This window comes from Spea bombifrons, chromosome 2, assembly GCF_027358695.1.
Source record: "Spea bombifrons isolate aSpeBom1 chromosome 2, aSpeBom1.2.pri, whole genome shotgun sequence".
Classification (NCBI taxonomy): Eukaryota; Metazoa; Chordata; class Amphibia; order Anura; family Pelobatidae; genus Spea; species Spea bombifrons.
Window position 1 is genome coordinate 92,139,342 of NC_071088.1, and position 19,737 is coordinate 92,159,078.

At 38.7% G+C, this 19,737-nt stretch overlaps 1 protein-coding gene across 1 annotated transcript in view; it reads left to right on the forward strand.

Annotated features, from left to right (window-relative positions):
- Positions 1 to 19,737, forward strand: part of GABRG3 (gamma-aminobutyric acid type A receptor subunit gamma3) — a 223,468-nt gene that overhangs the window by 131,192 nt on the left and 72,539 nt on the right. Inside the window, exon 4 of the mRNA XM_053455184.1 lies at positions 18,166 to 18,386. Coding sequence (XP_053311159.1) covers positions 18,166 to 18,386 — 221 coding nt within the window. The remainder of the gene's footprint in view (positions 1 to 18,165; positions 18,387 to 19,737) is intronic.

Sequence of the window (19,737 nt, forward strand, 5' to 3'; positions counted from 1 at the left end):
GCGGAGGTAGCAGGCGTTGCCACACCGCAGCAAGTGCAACCAGGGGGGAGAAACTACCCTCACCATCAGGGACATTCGAGGCATGACACTAGCCAGGAAGCGAACTGGCATTGAAGAGAGACACTGGCACCACCACCAGCAGCAGCAGCAGCAGCATTGGAAAAGGCGAATGAGTGGGCAATTGACGACCCGCTCACCTGTTTCACCCCAGGGCAAAGCATCCAAAAACTGTCAGTCCTTGGCGTTTGGGAGCGGACTTCCAGAACTCAGACACAAGGCCCTAGCGTAAGCTGGCTACACCGGCGGAGGTAGCAGGCGTTGCCACACCGCAGCAAGTGCAACCAGGGGGGAGAAACTACCCTCACCATCAGGGACATTCGAGGCATGACACTAGCCAGGAAGCGAACTGGCATTGAAGAGAGACACTGGCACCACCACCAGCAGCAGCAGAATTGGGAAAGGCGAATGAGTGGGCAATTGACGACCCGCTCACCTGTTTCACCCCAGGGCAAAGCATCCAAGCACTGTCAGTCCTTGGCGTTTGGGAGCAGACCTACAGAACTCAGACACAAGGCCCTAGCGTAAGCTGGCTACACCGGCGGAGGTAGCAGGCGTTGCCACACCGCAGCAAGTGCAACCAGGGGGGAGAAACTACCCTTACCATCAGGGACATTCGAGGCATGACACTAGCCAGGAAGCGAACTGGCATTGAAGAGAGACACTGGCACCACCACCAGCAGCAGCAGAATTGGGAAAGGCGAATGAGTGGGCAATTGACGACCCGCTCACCTGTTTCACCCCAGGGCAAAGCATCCAAGCACTGTCAGTCCTTGGCGTTTGGGAGCAGACCTACAGAACTCAGACACAAGGCCCTAGCATAAGCTAGCTACACCGGCGGAGGTAGCAGGCGTTGCCACACCGCAGCAAGTGCAACCAGGGGGGAGAAACTACCCTTTCCATTAGGGACATCTGAGGCATGATTTCAGCCAGGAAGCGAACTGGCAAAAGATACTGGCACCACCACCAGCAGCAGCGTTGGAAACGGAAAAAGGTGAATGAGTGGGCAATTGACGACCCACTCACCTGTTTCACCCCAGGGCAAAGCATCCAAAGACTGTCAGTCCTAGGCGTTTGGGAGCGGACTTACAGAGCTCAGACACTAGGCCCTAGCGTAAATTGGCTACACCAGCGGAGGTAGCAGGCATTGCCACACCGCAGCAAGTGCAACCAGGGGGAGAAACTACCTTAAACATTAGAGAGAAAAAATTTAACTTTCCAAGCTAAGAGCTGGGTAACCCAATTTGGGCAGATTGAATTTAAGAAAGGCAATCTGCTCCATCAGATGAGGTGCCATGCGTGAGCGCTGTGGACTCAGTATGTTTCCAGTCATAGAAAACACGCGCTCACTTTGAACAGTGGTTGGCGGACATGATAGAAGCTGCTGCGCAACCCATGAGAGTGCAGGCCACACACTCTTCTTTTCATCCCAGTAGCTAAGAGGATCAACATTAGGAGCAGAAGGAACTTCACAGAGGTAAAGTTTGACCATTTCAGCAGCACTACTCTCCTTTCTGCTGCTAGCTCTGTCAGATGGTCCAACTATACTGCCAAGTGCCTCTTCCCAAAACGCAGCTGCTCCACTCAGCTGTGTTGTGCTGCTTGTGGCACTGCTGCTGATGCTGCTGCTAGGGGTAGCAGACCACATCATCTCTTCCTCCTCCTGCACCTCACCCTCCTCGGACAGCATTCCCATTTTACGCTGCCAGTCACGCACCTTGTTGACCAATTGCTCCCGGTAGCTACTGAGAACATTGAATTTCAAAGCTAGCTTTCCCTTAATTCTTGGATCACAAAGGCACGCTAGCATCATTTCGGGACTCTCTTCCATTCGCTTGCGAAGGTGTACTTTTAGCAGATCCTTCAGCTTCCTGACTATGGCTGCTACGTCAGGATGTAGAGTGCCACCTTGAACAGCCTCACGGTTTCCAAGGAACACATCCATCTTGCTGCCTAGATGGGAGAACACTGGGATTACCTGGGCCAGACTGGCAGTGTTTGAGCTTAAATTTTCTGTGGCATCCCTGAATGGTTTAAGGACTGCCACTAGCTGGGCGATCACTGTCCAATCCTCCCTATTCAATGGAGAGGTAATCCCTATATTGTGCTCTGAGGCAAGATTATGGATTGCCCTCTGCTGCTCCAAAATCCTCTCTAGCATGTCTAACGTGGAGTTCCACCGTGTACTGACATCCTGACGTAGGCAGTGTACGGGAAGACCTGACCTCTCTTGCTCTTCCCTCAAAAGTTGGCTAGCCTTAACACTATGGTGAAAGTGCCCAGCGATCTTTCTGCAGCGGGACAGAACTACTGCTGCCACATTAGTTCCTTCTGACATTGCTGCCTTCACTACAAGATGGATGATGTGGGCTGCACAGCGCACACCAACAATATGACCATCTCGCAGCGCTTTCACCATATTGGCACCTCCGTCAGTTACCACAAAACCAACTTCAACATTGGTGCCCGCCTCTGCTCCCACCCAAAGGCTAAACATTTTCCTAATCGCATGCAGAATATTTTGGGAAGTGTGCTTTTCATCCATCACTTCTGCATGGAGAAGGAATGATCGGTAGCCTGCTGCAGCAACTTCCTTAGACACACCGGGCTGCCACCAGTGTGCTGTCAAAGAAAGAAAGGCATGCTGGGCGCTAGGTGCACTCCACAAATCTGTAGTGAAATGAACACACTGACCAGCAGCCTTGGAAAGCTCCTCTTTCACTGCTGCAACACAGGACCGATACAGCGAGGGGACAATGTTCCTGCTGAAAGTGGAACGTGACGGAACTGTGTATTGTGGAGCCACAGCCGCCATCAATTGTTTGAAAGGCTCCCCTTCAATCATGGAGAAGGATGCCCCTCCAACAGCAATGAACTGACCAATAAGTCGCGTTACTTTATTGGCCTGCTGTTTGGGCATCGTTCTCTTGGAGTGGAATGCCCCAAATTCTTCCAGGGTGGGCTGGGCATGCAGTGCTCCAACCTGCCTTGGTCTCTGGCTGCCAGCACTAGTTGCTGCTGCTGCTGCTGCTGCTGCTGCTATTGGCTCAGAAGAAGAAGCTGTTGGGGTTTTTCCACGGCCACCAGCTATGCTGCCTGCACTAAGTTTTACCTCTGCATCTTTCCCCAATAGCACAGCGTTGTGTTGAGTGCTGAGGTGATGCTTCATGCTAGCACTGGTAAAATGGCCAGACACTTTCCCTCTGCTTATTAGCTTCCCACAATGTTTGCACTTTCCATAGCGCCCTTCTTCAACATTTTCAAAGTGCTCCCAAATTGGGGCGCGCATAGCCTTGGAGTGTGCCTTGGGTGCTGCTCTTACTGCTCGGGGTGGATGAACAGAGGCAGAACTAGTGGTGGTGGGACTGGTGGTAACAGTACTGGCCATAGTGGGACTGCTAATTGCTTTAGATTTGCTAGGTTTTGCTGCTGCTGCTGGTGGTGGTGATGGTGATGATCGTAGCGGAGAAGGTGGAGGCTCAGGGGAAAATTGTGCACTAGTCATTTGGACGCTGCTCCCTGAGGAATCTGATTCCTGACCACTCATCTCCTCTACTTCCTCTGGCTCATAGTCTAGCTCTTCATTAGCCAGATCGAATGGAATTCCTGCTAGGCTGGAGCTAAGACTGATATCGTCGTGAGACTCGTGACTAGTAGTAGTGCGAGCAGGAAGAATAGACTCTGCACTTGGCCTCTCAGTCTCAGGCTCCTCTGCTACCTCGCTAGGTGGAGTTCCACTATGTGTAGCCCTCTCTCTAACTGTCTTTACAAAAATTTTGTAAGGACTTGGTGGCTTGCTAGAGGTACTAGGAGGACATGGCGTGGCGGTACCAGTGGGAACAGTAGGCGCAGCACTAGTGGTGGTAGAGGCGGTAGAGGTGGGGGTGGTGGTGGTGGTTTTCCCTACAAAGGAATGAGATCGCTTTGGTTTGGGACCCCTCTGAGTCTTGCTGCTAATTTGGCTCTGCTTGGTACCTTGCATGCTGCTGGTGGATGGGGAAGATGCTGCTTGGGGCAAAAGGCACTTCTTTTTAGTCACTGGGCTGGTACTACTTGTGCTACCCTTTAACTTTGAACGTGCTTCTGGTGCTTTAGGCTTTCCGTAAAAAACCATAGAGCTTGTGGGCCTAGCCGCACTACTACTGCCTGCTTTTGGTGCCTTTCCTTTACTTGATGATCCTTCAAGCAATGCTTCCCCAAATGATAAGCGAGAGCTTGGCCTACTTGGCTGACTAGACTGACGCAAAGGCTGCATCTTAGAACTGGTGGTGGTGCTGGTGGTGGTGCTGGTGGTGGTGGTGGTAGATGGAGCTTGTCCCTCCTTAGTCCCAAAAGGAGGATCCATTTCAAATTTTGTGTTGTGTGTGTAGTGTAGTGTAGTGTAGTGTAGTGTAGTGTAGTGTAGTGTTTAAAAAACTATAAAAAAAAATAAAAAAATAAAAATAAAAAAAAGGAAAAACGAATTAAAGACAAAAAAATTAGAGGAAGTTCTCTTCAGTGCTACTGCTTAAAAAGTAAAACTATGCACTACTGCACTGTGCTGTGTGCAATCTGCCAAAATCCTAAAGTTATTTAAATTATTAACTCAAGATTAACTATTTAATAACTAGCAGTATTTTATTTTTAATTTGAATTTACACGGGCCTAAGAGCTTAGCCTACTACTATGCTAGCCTAAAGCTATATTTCCTTACTATAAGTCTACCTCTAGGCAGACGCTCTCAAACCCACTAAGCTAAAGTGAGGTTAAATCAGATTCAGTATATGATTTATTAATTAATATTAAGTTATATAATATTAATAGATTAGAACTAATTTACTTATATATTATGTATTATAGATAGAAGAATATAGATTATGAATTAGAATTTAGAATTAGAATTACTTATATTATAGATTATGAATTAGAATATTATTATTTATAATATATTATAGATTAAGATTAAAGAAGATTAGAATTATTTTAGTACTACAGCTAGTAGCTTGAAGCTTTGCTTAGTACAGCTCGTCACAGTCAATTTTTCTTGAAAAGAATTAGAAATAAAATAAAATGTCACAGCAAAACAGTTATCTTCACTGCTTGCTGCACTCACTAGCCCAACAAGTTCACTTCACTGATGGACTGAGGTGAGCAAAACACTAAGGGTACTTTTAATAAAATTGAAATAAAATGTAAAATAAATGAGAAAATCTTTGCAAAACAGTTAACGTCACTGCTTGCTGATCAAAAAAAAACACAGCACTTATGCGGCTGCACTCACTAGCCCAACAAGTTCACTTCACTGATGGACTGAGGTGAGCAAAACAAATGAAATAAAATGAAAGATTAATTAAGAAAAATTGACTTGGTCTCTTACTGTTGCTAAAACAAAGCACAAACTATAGAGCTGCAGCACCAGTACTAATAAGATTAGCTGAACTATACGCTAGTAGTAATTAATTAATATTATTACTTTTATTTATAGCTAATTTAATTAACTATTAAGATAAGAAAGAATTAGAGAATTATTGATATTACTGATTTTAGATTAGACACTAGTAGATGTTCTGAATGTCTACAGTACACTCTACACTAGTATACTATTACTAACTATAACTGACAAATATATATATTTTATAATGAATTCAATTATTAATTATATTAATTAATATTACTGATTTTAAATTAGACACTAGTAGATGAATGTCTACAGTACACTCTACACTAGTATACTATAGTATATATATATATATGACTGACAAATATATATATATATATAATATTATAATGAACTATTAAATTATAGATTCTATTAAATTGTAATTTATAAATTCTATTTAATTTATTTAAGCAGGACAGGCAATAGGCACTAGTGCCAGCCCAGGGCAAGGGCACCCCAGTGCCACTGAGGCACTGGGTGCACTGTCAACTCAACAGCACTTACACTAAAGTTGATGACAAATTAATTTTAAAAAAATTAAATTAATCAAATTATTATTAAATATATTAATTAAGTAGCACTGAAGTGAGGATGAAGTACACAGTGAGAAATGGCAGGCTAAGGCTTACCAGTCTCACACAGAACAGAACAATCTCTCTCTGTAACGCTCGGATGCAGCACAGCAGTGTTGCCAAAGCAGTCACAGCGAAAAATGAATGGATCTCTCAGGCAAGCTCTGGTCTTATAAAGGCGCCTTCAGAATTCAAAAAACAGCAGCACAGGCATTGGACGAGACCCTTAGCGTTACGTCACAAGAGTGAGCTGATTGGACAGACGAGGATCAGCTCACTCCTGTTTGAAATTTTGGCGGTTGCGCGGCAAAAACGAAGTGAATTATTGTGAGTCTTCGTCTTCGCCTACGGTTTGCCGGCACTGTATTCTGTTCTACGTTCCTTCGGAACGAACAAAAAAACGGCCTCTTCGTGCTCGTTTTCATGTTCGCCCGAAGACGAATGCACAAGTCTAATGATTATTCCTATTATATAATATACAATATTAAGTACTTACCAGGGCTTCAGGTATTTTGTGATTCCGTTCAAATAATAAAAAAAAAAACACAAAAAAACAATGGTGTAGTAATTGATGTAGTTTCACATAAGGCATTGACACTGAAAAGTATGTTTTTATAAAGATAAACAGTCTTTTTCCAGATCATTTAAGCACATGTGATTTTGGTAAAGCCAAACAATTTTTTCTTCCTTAAATCCTAGAAGCATGGCTTTTATCTTTACCCGTGAATTATTAGATTTTAGAGTATATCAAAAACAATTCATAGAATGCCTCTACAATTTTTAATTGGTTTCAGCAGAAAAAAAGATTAAATCCTTTCCCAGGTAGACTTTAATATTAACCAATTGTCTAATAATAATTTCATATGATCATTTGCAAAAGGCAACATTCAGCTCTTGAATGCATTCTAACCTCTGACATATCTTTTTTTTTTTTTTAACTGTCATCTATTTTAGAATAGATCAAAGAATATGATCAAAGGGATGTTGCATTGAACATAAGTATAGTTCTCATGGGAATATGTGTTAATAATTTTTTTTGCTAAACTTTCCAATGAAATGAAGATACCTGGGGAAATAGTGTGGACATCTGCATTACTGCACATGAGACTACTCTATTTACATCCTCAAATGTTGTATACATTATCTGTGGAAACCCAAGGCAAAGACGATTTGTTTGCGGGCAGAACGTGACATTTTCTGCCATTTTTAGGATATGTACTAAAGTATGTTATTAATAACACACAATGGCAACCTAAAATGTACCAAATGTAGTTCATGTGGCATTTATAACTAATCCATATTTAAATTGCTTAATCAAATTCAATTAACTTTCCGGTAAATATTAGACTTAGTGGTAAGAGTTTGGTTTCTAAGACTAGTGTCACCACTACCTGTATGTCATGTGACATTAAAGAAGAGTATTCAAATCTGTTCAGTAATGTATTTTTATTGACTGTATATACAACTGCCCACATGTCTAAGACTCTGGTGAATGTCTATCAAGTCAGACAAAAGCAAGAGTTTAATGAGTGAGTTCATTCATAATTAACATTGCACAATATATTTATGATGTAGGTAATATATACTGTATGCATTTACATATAAACTACCAAGCTACAAATTACTGCCTTTGGATCTTGATGCTAGGGTAGTAATTTGTTATCAATCTCCCTGTCATCAATGACTAATTAGTACCGCAATCAAGTCAGTAAATACTATTACCAGAAAAATACTCCAGCAATAGAATACAAATTCAAAAATGGAAATAGGACAGATCCGATTCAAAATGATTAACTATAAATGAGGTAGCATCTCAGACACCAAGTGGTATATGTCCATAGTCTGGGCATGTGCTCACCGTCTGGATTTAAATAAATATACATGAGAAAGAAACGTAAACATAACGAAGTAAAAAAAACAATATTTTAAATTAGCAGAATAATAATGTATATTTTAAGGCATCAGTGAGGCACGTTGGAGCATTCGCAAAGCTAAACTATGCCAGGATCAGTCTAAGAAAAATCCCACTTTAGCATGTAAGCATCACATTAAAAGTAGCAGAGCTGAGTGGCTCTACATATTTTTTAACATAGGAGCACTAAGCAGTCCTGTGGAAACTGTTAAAATATCCTATTAATGACCATGGCATGTACTATTCCATTGTAATGCTCATGTGTCCAAGAAGACATAATAATATGTCCACAAACGCATACCAAAAACATTGGTCACTAGGATGGGAAACTTTCAATAAAGAAAGGGTTAAATACCCATATGTTGACTGTGACAAAGCAGTAGATCAAAGTCGTACCAAATAATTGCATGCTGTCACTGAAAGTATTTAATATAGATGTACTTAAAGGGAAATTATTTCTTAATCAGAAGTTATATTGACAAAATGAGGCATGATAAGAAACTCAATGTAATGTGTCCCTAGGAGGTAGATCAGGGCTTAATAATGTAAATGTTCTCCCTGTCAAAATCAAATGAATGTATTTAAAGATGGTAAATAAATGAATCATAAAATCATTGCTTATAAGCTCGTTTGAGCAGGGCTCAAATTATTATGTTATATAGTACTTGTTATGTCCTGTCTACCCATCGTACAATGCTATAATATGATGGTACTATATAAAACAATAAATAATAATAATAATGTCTGGTAAACATAATTCATAGAAAATCATCCTGAATAAAAGATACCAAGTCCATGAAGCTCAACACGTTATTATTAATCCAGTCCTTATAACCAAATGTATCCCTGTTTATGCTCTACTTAAAAAATCTCCCGGGAGCAGGTATTCTAACTGTAAAGAACCCTTTTGCCGCTTTAGGTTAAAATGTCTTTAAATCTGAATGGGTGACTCCTTGTCCTTTGTACAGGCCTATTAATGAAAGGTCATCAGAAAATGGTTTCTACTATCCTCGTATTTGTATAATATCATAATCAATCAATGATACATTTTTTTTTCTAACACAACCTCTTGATTTTAAACCTTTATTTACATGTAAACAAAGAAAGATACAGTATAAAAGGTGATAATTGTTTGTAATACAACTAATGCTTCCTTGATACCATAAACAGTTTATTAAAACAAGTTTTTAATGCACATTGTATAGTGAGGCTGTTAAAATTATAAACAGACTGGAAATATACCAACCTAACACCTCTAGCTGAAGAAGTAATTTATTTTAGTTCTCATTACTGTGGACATTCAAGAATGTTTCTGTACAGTAAGAGATAACAATTTATCATTTTTAGAAGGAAAGTCAATGGTATCCCATGTATCTCAACTTAGTAACAGACATCTAGGACATCCCTAGTGATAAAAATAACACAATAATAACTGTTCACTGGAAATAACAAATCCCTTTATTGTGTTGTAGGAGTTATACATATTAATGTTTTAATTGTTTAGTAAGAAAATCATTTATTTAGGCAAACAGAAAATACAAAAACAAACTGAACTAATTAAACAGATCTTGCTCATTAGAGAAGTCTCATAATAGATATTATATATATATATATATATATATATATATATATATATAATGAGCAAGATCTGTTTAATTAGTTCAGTTTGTTAAATATATATATATATATATATATATATATATACGCTTGGATTACAAACAGAATTATCATGGCAGTAATGACTTGCCGCAAATAGAGCCAATGAGGCTCTAGAGCCAATGAGGGCTGTTTCATGTCTACCAAGTCTTCCTTTCTTCTCTGCCCTGTTATGTAACTCATGAAAGGTACAATCACAGGCAAAGTCTATTACATTTTGGGGAGACGTTTAATATGTGCATGTGAGTTTTGCTAAGGTCCATTTGCCATTAAAACAGCCGTTATCAGGTATTTTAGAGGTAAAAAGATGTTTTCTGTGACTATAATCTATAATTTGTATTCTGTTACTTTATGAGTGCAAAACTACTGCATAATGTTCTGCTAGTTTTTTAAGAAAATCATAGAAAGTGTAGAGCGTCAAAATGACAATGTGTGATATTGTTCCCAGTTTTACTACATGCTGCTTAAAATGTCAGAACATTTAGAAGTACAGGGAAAAAAATCTAATTTCACAGTCCTTATCCAGTGTTGTAACTAACACCCTTCAGTCATGTACAACTGGATCCCTTGAATAAAATAAAGAATGTTACAAACAACACATTGAGCTAGGCATGTGATCATTGTGATTTATGTCCTGTATCGATAAGTAATTTAGGCAATAATATTCAACTTTTTCCTCCAATATAAAATGATTCACATGTTCTTTTATAAAATTATATAACAGAATGGGATGATCACATGGGCTACATGTTACAAATATGTAAAAAAGACTAAGACAAACCGATACATTAGGTGGAGAGAGCCCTGCTCGCAAGCTTACGATCTTGAGGGACAGGGGTGACAAACATAAGGCACAGATAAAGGGTGAGAGGTAGTGTGGTGGTCGTATCAGTCAAAGGAAGTTCTAGCAGCTAAGGAGATATGCTTCTCTGAAGAAGTGGGTTTTGAGATGTTTCTTGAATGTTTGGAGGGAGAGTGAATGCTGAAGGATCCTTGGGAGTAGATTCCAGAGATATGGGGCAGCTTGTAGACAGGAAAATGAAGAGGTGATAAGTGAGGAGGAGAGCCTTAGCCCATGGGAAGAACGTAGGGATCGAGTAGGAGAGTATTTGCTTATGAGGGCAGAAATGTATGGAGGAACAGTATTATGGAGGGCCTTATATGTTAGTACCAGGATTTAAATTTAATTTTAAAGGTAATTGGGAGCCAGAGGAGGGTTTCATAGAGTGGGGAAGCAGAAGTGGAGCGACGTGCAAGGAAGACAAGCCTAGCAGCAGCATTTAGGACAGACTAGATGCTGAACAAGCAGCATTCTCTTAACCAAGGCCGGACAGGGGATGAACAACTAATATATTAGTGCGGCCACCTGCTGTATTTGCAAAGCTGCCTATTATGTTTTCATGCTCACTGGGATATCCAGATGGTGGCCGCACACTGCTGTACCTGATCTGCCACTGGAGCTGCAGGTCGGGTGAGTATGAGCGGCTGTGTCCTGGTCTAAGGTCCTGCTCTTAGTGCTCCTGCATTATGTAACGTTACAGTAGAAGGAATCTAAGTTATACCCTCTCTATCAATTTAGGTTAAGAATAAGACCCTCACTGCCGGAGCAGTGAGTGATGGGTAACTAGATTACCGACTCCCACTGGTTACTTACTACAAAGCAAAATTTAGAGTATCATTATTGCAATGATATCTGTTTTACAATGATATTATAATTTCTTGAATTATTATTATTATTATGAATACTATTATTATTATGTTTTGGGCATAACATTCTATACAAGGTAACTATAATAAATTATAATATAAGTGTAAAACAGATAAAACCCAAAAATATGTTTACTTATATGTTGTATACTGTGTGCTGGATCTGAGCCATGTAGAAAATATTTTTTATCCTAAATACAATTTATTTTATTTCAGAGCCAACCCTCAAAGTAGTCTTTCCTCAATAGCTGAAGCACCCTTCCCAAATTCACAAGGATCAGCTTACTCCAATAGCGTTGGGGCTTCAGCTCTTTTAGCCAACCCCTAGCCATGCCTTTATTTGCATGGTGATATTATTGGCAGGGACAGGGCAGCTGAGTATAATGCTATAATGACAGCTTTAAATGAAACATTACATGTTGCATTTAGTATTAGTCTTCCATTTTACAATTCCAAAATTAATACTTTAAAGTTCAAAAGAATAATACTGGTTATGTGAATCACCCAATGAATGAGTTTTAATTGGTTTAAATTAGTATCTTTCATTTTTAGTGGTAATGAAGATTATGGAATATTGGTTTTCTGAAGGAAAATGTTAATGATGGAACTAGTTATTTAACTGTTCAATTAATAAAAAAAACTGCAATACACAGTAGACCAATTTTTCTTTGTATGAGATGCTACAATTTTATCAAAGGGAATATTACTTTTTGAGTTTTATAATTCCTTGTAAAGGGATCCTTCCTTGTTCTGAAGAAAACCATAATTACTTTTGACTAAGCACAAAACAAAGCCAATGAAGGCTAGTTTTATAATTTTATATATTTTTAATAATAATTAATAGATAAATAATTTAATAATAGTAATACTTATTTCAAAAATAGGCATACTGTAAAAGCAAGTAAAATAAAAGGTAAACTAGCATGTTCTTTCAGTGGTGTGCTCATGCTGTAAGTAGTTTGCTTACTTTAACATCTAGAACAAGTAGGCATTCCATGACAAAGCAAATTTCTACACAGCTGATGTAATTTGAGATAATCAGTTTTGTTAACCAGGGTCATTCTTTAACGGTGGATTGTAAATCCAGGGATGTGGAAAGGGACTAAAATGATTGCCCGATCTACTTGTCCCTCATGACAATCTATTTTTCCTGTTAAATAAGGTCTATGTAATAATTCAATTAATTAAATAATTCATATGTATAAACAGCTAAATAATGTTCTATTAAAGTTATATTAATAACACCACGTTAGCAGATGTCAAACAGCATAACACCACTCCTCATACAGAGCCCATCATCCTGGAGACGTCACCTCATGAGTTTCTCCTCACATCCACTAAAATGCGGAAGATCTGCTCCCCGGACTACTTCTTCCTCCAAGCTGTGGTGCCCGCAGCCTGAAACAAACAGGGCCGCGTGAGGGCTTGGACATCGTGCCGGATCTGAAATGACATCATATTCAGCACAACTACAACACAGTGTGGGAGAAGAGGCTTCAGTGGTGACCTGCCACTAATTGGAGTATATCTGTAGGGCTGCTACTAACAATTATTTTCATGATCGATTAGTTGGCTGATTATTTTTTTGATTAATTGGATACAACAACAATATGCAAATTTTTTATTTTAAATAATTTAATGAACAAACTGGGTGTTAACAAGCAGCAGAATAAAAAACGTAAACTTCACATTAACATGTGTCATTGTACTCTGTGCACACAACACTTTTATCTCTTCATCACAATGGCATTTCTCTAATTGCCTTCTTATTTTACTATGACATACTAATAAAAACGATATTTTAAAGGTACAAGGACCCAAACACATTATTTCTCAAACTAGGTTTTAATACCTAGTTGACATCAACTTAAAAGAGAGAGAAGGATACACCTGCCCGGCGCCTGGAACTGCATGCCCAATGAAGGCTAGTTTTTGAATAATGTTAGTGGAATGGAAATACTCAAATGCATATAAATTGCTGTAAATGGCCTATACTTCATTGATATGACTGTGTGTAAATTGTTTTGTGAAAGCATAATATTCCCTCTCTAATAGTGAAGCAAAGCTTTTTTTAATAATGAAACTCACCATGATAAGTGTCATCAGATAATCTCTTGCAAAAGGTTTAAAATCTCATACACTCAATGCCAAATTGCTTATAATCAGATGTAAGCAGGGACTTCCCTCCCAAGGTACGCATCCAAAGACATTCCCTGACTACTCAAAAGCTCATTCACATTCGTATCTCATAATTGAAACATTAGAATGTATGTCAATTTGTATCCATTTAAATTGTGCTATTACTCTGTGCAGTCAAAAACATACTCTTAGGCTAGATTTCCACTTGTTTTTTTTTTGCTAAAAACGCCCATAAAAACGCCAATAGCGCCACCTGGCGTTTTTTTAGTGAAAAACGGCTGCAGCCAGATGTTAGCTGTTCTTCAATAGGAAATCGCAAAATGCCATTTCCACTTGGCGTTTTTCTGTTTGGCGTTTTTTCAGTCCTCTTTGGCGTTTTTCTGCTTTTTTGGGCTCTGTGGCAGTTTTTCAAAATCGCAGCATGTTGACACTCTGGCGTTTTTTGCAAGAAATCTTGGCGTTTTTCTCCAATAGAAGTCTATGGGAGAGAAAAAACGCCATGAAAAAGCCATGTGGGTTTATTGCCTTGGCGTTTTTTTATGGCGTTTTTTCCACAGGAGGATGGACCCAGTATCTGTGTGTCCTACGAGAAATAGGCTGAAAACTGGTTCATATTGAATTTTACACCATTTGGAACAAACATGCCATTACAAACAAACATACCCAAAAGCAACAGCAAACAATTTGCACCATCATTTGGGGCCAATCTTCCCAGAGGAGCAGACATTCGGAATAAAGCATGCCTTACAAACCACAGAAAAGAGACAAAAGGATCTACCAAGTAAATGACATCAGGAGAGAGCAGATACTTGCCATTTATCCTAATCCCTTTTAGCTGGGTGAAACTTCTAACTTGTAAAGGCTGGAAAAACTGCCTAAGGTCAAAAAAAGCAATTTCCACAGAAAGGCTAAAACGCCAGAAAAAACTCCAGAAAAAACGCCAAAACGCAGGTAAATGCAGTGGCAGTTTTCTTGGCAGTTTTCCTGGCGTTTTTCATCAAGAAAAAAACGCCGGACAAAAACCCAAGTGGAAACCTAGCCTTAAGGCTACGTTCTCTGTGTGATTTGTTTATACCAAACTTCATCAAAAGGCTTGGATAGCCTTCTTCTTAAGATGTATATTTTGCATGTAAAATGCACTGTATGGACAATAAAGAAATTGTTGGATGAGCTTGATGTGGAAGAAATTAGTGGCCTGCACGGAGCCCTGGCCTCAACCCCATCGGACAGAGAACTTGAGACAGGCCTTCTTGTCCAACATCAGTGCTTCCCAGAAGAGTGGAAGCTGTTATAGTTGCTACATATTACTGTCTATGTATTTAAAATGCAATGACATCAACGTTTCCTTGGTTGTAATGGTCAGGTGTCCCAATACTTGTGTCCATATAGTGTATATCTGCTGAAAATGTATTAAGGAATTAGGAGCCAGAATATACATATACTCTAGAGTTCAAAGGTTTGGGGTCACTGAAAAATGTCCTTGTTTTTGAAAGAAAAGCAATTTTTGGTCCTTTAAAATAACATGAAATGGGTCAGAAACACAGTGTAGTCGTTAATTTTGTAAATTACTATTGTACCTTAAAATGGCTGAATATCTTCAGAGGGGGACAGAAGCCCTTTATCAGCAACCATCACTTTTGTGTTCCAATGGCAAGTTGTACTAGCTAATCCAAGTTGTATTTAAAAGGCTAAAGAAATCTCCCCTACTCTCAAATGCTTTTGACATACATATGTTTGAAATGAGACTAATTTGGCAGTCTAAATTGAACTTTGAAATACGTTTTTGTAATTGAGGCTGAATATTAATATATATCTAAATAATATACGTATCACAATAAAATCATTATCAACCTTATTGCACTGCCTAAACTTGCTTTATTTTATGCGGATAATTAATTTGCAATAACCATATTTTGAAACGCAGCAGAAATTGGTGTTGCGTTATCACCTTTATGGAAGCGATAATTATTTGGGTAATGGCAGCGTTCCAGCTCTAAAAAGCAATAAACGTGTTTCCACATTGTCAAAAAGGAAGCATTGCATTCATACAGAAAACAAACCATTGGAGGGTTTATTTATTTGCAGGCTGCCTATTGAATTCTGTCTTAGTCAATTATGTGACTAAATGAGAGACCACTATAATTTACAAATCTAGAAAAAAAATGTTGATATTTTTACATGATTATTTAGTATTTACATCACATAATACCCTGGACAGACTATGTAATTGACTTTAAAAGCCAACATTATTTCAGCCCTAGGGTAGAAATGTATCTAGTAGTTCTTATTTATAAATTATGTTTATACGTTTGATTTGCACTAACCACGTACATAATTCCAGTTAAAGCCATGAAAAATGGATCCAATATCTCCTGACATGAATATTCATGGACATTTACTTATTATTAAAATCTCCATGAAATGTATGAACTAACAAACACACAAATATGAAGTCAAAATGTTTACTTGTTGGTTATTTCATAATTTATCTAGATATTGTATTCCTAAAAAATCTTATAAACAAGACTGATTTTAGAACCTTTTTTAAGATAAGAGCATGCATCGAAGTCGCAAAAAAACAACCTATCAGCGTAAACCTCCTCCATTCTATTAATTAATGAAAGGGGTTTATGGTAATATCTGATACGTCGTTTTTTTCTCCGCAATTCAACAGCTCCGCTTCTCCATTGGTGTGGCTTCTAAAGAGACGATTTTCAATTATTTATTTGTTCCGGTAATGCATACCAATAAAATTATTTTGTTCTTTTCCCTCTTGGACTTTTTTGTGGATATAATATTGTAAGTTTATTATTTATCACTGGGTGTTTTCACAATGTTTGTTTTGTCATCTAGCGGAGAGTTATCATTTGTGTTGAAAATTCTCTTAGGAAGAATGATTTAAAATTGTTCCTGAACACTGTGCAGGTCTGATCTGCGGCTACTGGAACTGCTTGTTTGTGGTCAATCTTGCCAAAAGAGGGTTGGCCAGTTTAACCCCTTCAGTCCCAGGGGTTTTTGGTATCTCAAAGCCTGGAGCAGTTCTGCCATTTTTGCGGTATGTCGGTTCAGCGATTTTTTTCGCTGTACTCATGTAAACTATATATTGGGTTTTCAAGAAGAGAGAGTGATTTCTTTTGATACCATAGTTAGATAATTAGCTGAAAATTTAGGATGAGAAATTTAGTAAAAACTAGCAAAAATTAGAAAAAAAATTGCCTAATTTTGTGAATCCTCACAAAATTAGGCAAAGTGATGGAAAATCCCCTCCAAGTTTATCAATTCAGGTGTCCTGATTTCAGAAATACCTAATTTATATAGAATTTCCATACTTTCCCAGCACTTATAGGGAACATACTATAAGGTGTACATTATTCTTTACAAATCTGTGGAATTTTTACATTAGGTATTATGGGATTGCAACTCTAATTTTAAAACCAAAACTACCCACAAAAGTATATATTTCTGTAAAAGCAGACAACCCAGACTATCGTATCAGGGGTATTTGGGCATTCTTCATGCAACTATTTGGCCAGGGGACCTGGATCCTCCTGTGTTACCGGTGCTTCTGAGTCCCCGGTGCTTAGTCCAGGCAGCGTGTAGAGCTCTACGCGAATCGCGTAGAGCTCTACACGCTGCCCTACGTGAATCGCGTAGAGGTCTACACGCTGCCGGGACTAAGCAGCGGGGACTCAGATACAGGGGACCTGGATCCTCCTGTGTTATGCACCCCCAATTTACCGGTGCTTCTGAGTCCCCGGTGCTTAGTCCGGACAGCGTGTAGAGCTCTACAACTGCATATGTTTCATGAATAATTTTTAAATAGTATAGCCTCCCATCAAAAGTGGTGGACTCTAATACAGTGCTGGAACTTGCATGGAATTGGAATAAAGCTACCCTGAATCTAAAAGGCCAAGCACTGATTAAGGTCTGCGTCTTTACATCAGAAAAAAATGAGCAGGCTAGATGGGCCAAGTGGTGCTTACATGATACCACAAATAATGAAATATATATAAAAAAAGAAAGTATATAATTAGTTATTAACTAACAAGATATGAATTAACTTTCAGTGTCCAGTTTATCAATCCAATTATTCCAGAGGTCTATTCTCCATTACTATAAATTTCTTGCTTCCATATACCTCTCTGCATTTTGCATTGGTTCTTAACTTAAATTTTTATAGTCAGCCAAAGTGGTACGTCTCAAGTGTTCCAATATTTAGCAATTGATATCTTAGTTCTTACCATAATTTGTTTTAGAAAAAAAAACATTAGCCTGTTTGTTCAATATGGGCCAGTTTAAACATAACACGGTGTTTAGAGTTATTGTTGTCCTATCAAGTGTTCTGCATGGTTAAATGCCTCCAACCAGAACACATTGATATTATTGCATGACCACCAAATATGAAGAAAATCACCATTTGATAATCCACATCTTCAACAAATAGGAGAGTGCTATACAACTTTGCTATAAGAGGAACTTCACCGGAAAAAAATGAGCAGATTTTTGCGTAGCTTACCAGGAACTAAGAAATCACACAGTGTGTGTGCTAGAACAGATTCAAAGTGAAAATTAATTGAGGTATTATATGCTAGATATGTAGCAATGTAGCAATGTAATGATCTTCAAGCAAAAAATTGTGAAGCCACATTCTGAGTTTTAAGGGGCAGTAATCATTAAAATTATTGTTTTTTTTTATTCCGTAGGAATACCAAATAGACATATTTTTTGCTCAGACATGGACCGACAGTCGCCTCAGGTTCAATAGCACTATGAAGATTTTAACCCTTAACAGCAATATGGTTGGATTGATTTGGATCCCTGACACCATCTTCCGGAATTCAAAGACAGCAGAAGCACATTGGATTACTACTCCCAATCAACTTCTTCGAATATGGAACGATGGAAAAATTTTGTACACATTAAGGTACTCCTTTAAACGTATCAGCTCTTGTATTTTTAATGTTAAAAATCCCTAGCCCCTCCGACGCTTCCCAGTTACCTTCCAAAAATAAGAAATGTATATATATATAATACGAGTAGCAGTTTATTTTTATTGAGAATTGAGAAGCAAGTAACTTAACTTATTTTATATATTTTATATTCATGTTATTATATAAAACAGGGTTTTTATTGGATGCCGACAAACTATTTGTGTTCGTCTTCGTGGGGGAAAAATTTTTCGGATTCCATGAATATTCGCCCGTTCCTGTGTTCGGTTGGAACGAATATTCGTGTACATTCTTCGTGTTTGTGGAAGGGGTTAATATGGAGTTAACACGGTACGTGCTAGGCAGCAGCTTTGGCACCAGTATTTCAAATGTCCATACAAGCAACGCTATTGGTCGCCGGCAGGGGCCTCCTCTCCCATCAACCAATGAAGTGCACCTGTACTTCATTGGTTGATGGCAGACGAGCCCCCTGCTGGAGACCGATAGAGTCGCTCGTACAGACTTTTAAAATCCTGGTACCGCAACTTGGCCGGGAGAGACCACTGGTTAAAGGTCCAATAGACCAATAGGCAGTTTAGATAAACTGCCAGCTACCACAAAAGCAGTTAAAAAACAATGTATAGCTCCTGCATACTATTTCAAATCAGCTTGCCAGGATGCAGATACAAAATATCAAAGCCTTGCTAACATGCAGGAACCACACATAATGACATTACTTATCAAACCACTCTTCTTCAAATAGTATCACTAAAGCCCTAAATGTGAGTTTCCCCTCGCAGCACCATTCCAAATTGTTGCAGTTTCATAGCCAAGATACATTCTTTTATAAAGCTGGTTGCAACCAGCCTTATAAAAGTTCCAGCACTTATATAGTGACTTCAGCTGAGGCAAATGAGTACAGCTCTAAAACTTGCTGCGTGCTGGGTCCTAAATAATTTTCTTCCAACACACTGCCTCTGCCTATCTCACTTCGTTTTTGAAATCTTTTAAAAATGACATCAGCATCATTACACCTTGAGTATATGTATTGTAAGAAGCGTTGTGTAAATTGTTGGCGTTATATAAATAAAAGATAGTAATAACATTTTTGGTATTTCACATCACAGATCAGAACAGACCAAGTTTTAGCAGTTTATTCAGTGCTGATAATGATCTGTGTCTACCAGCTGGTTACACAAATAAAGCCTTGCGGATGTCAGTAATCACAAATGTTCTTCTCACAAAACCAGCTACCTTTGCCTATATTTTAATGGCTGGTAACATGAAATTAGGTTTATGGCAGGCTAACCATAGGCATAGACTTGTAGTTTCAACAACAGTAGCAAC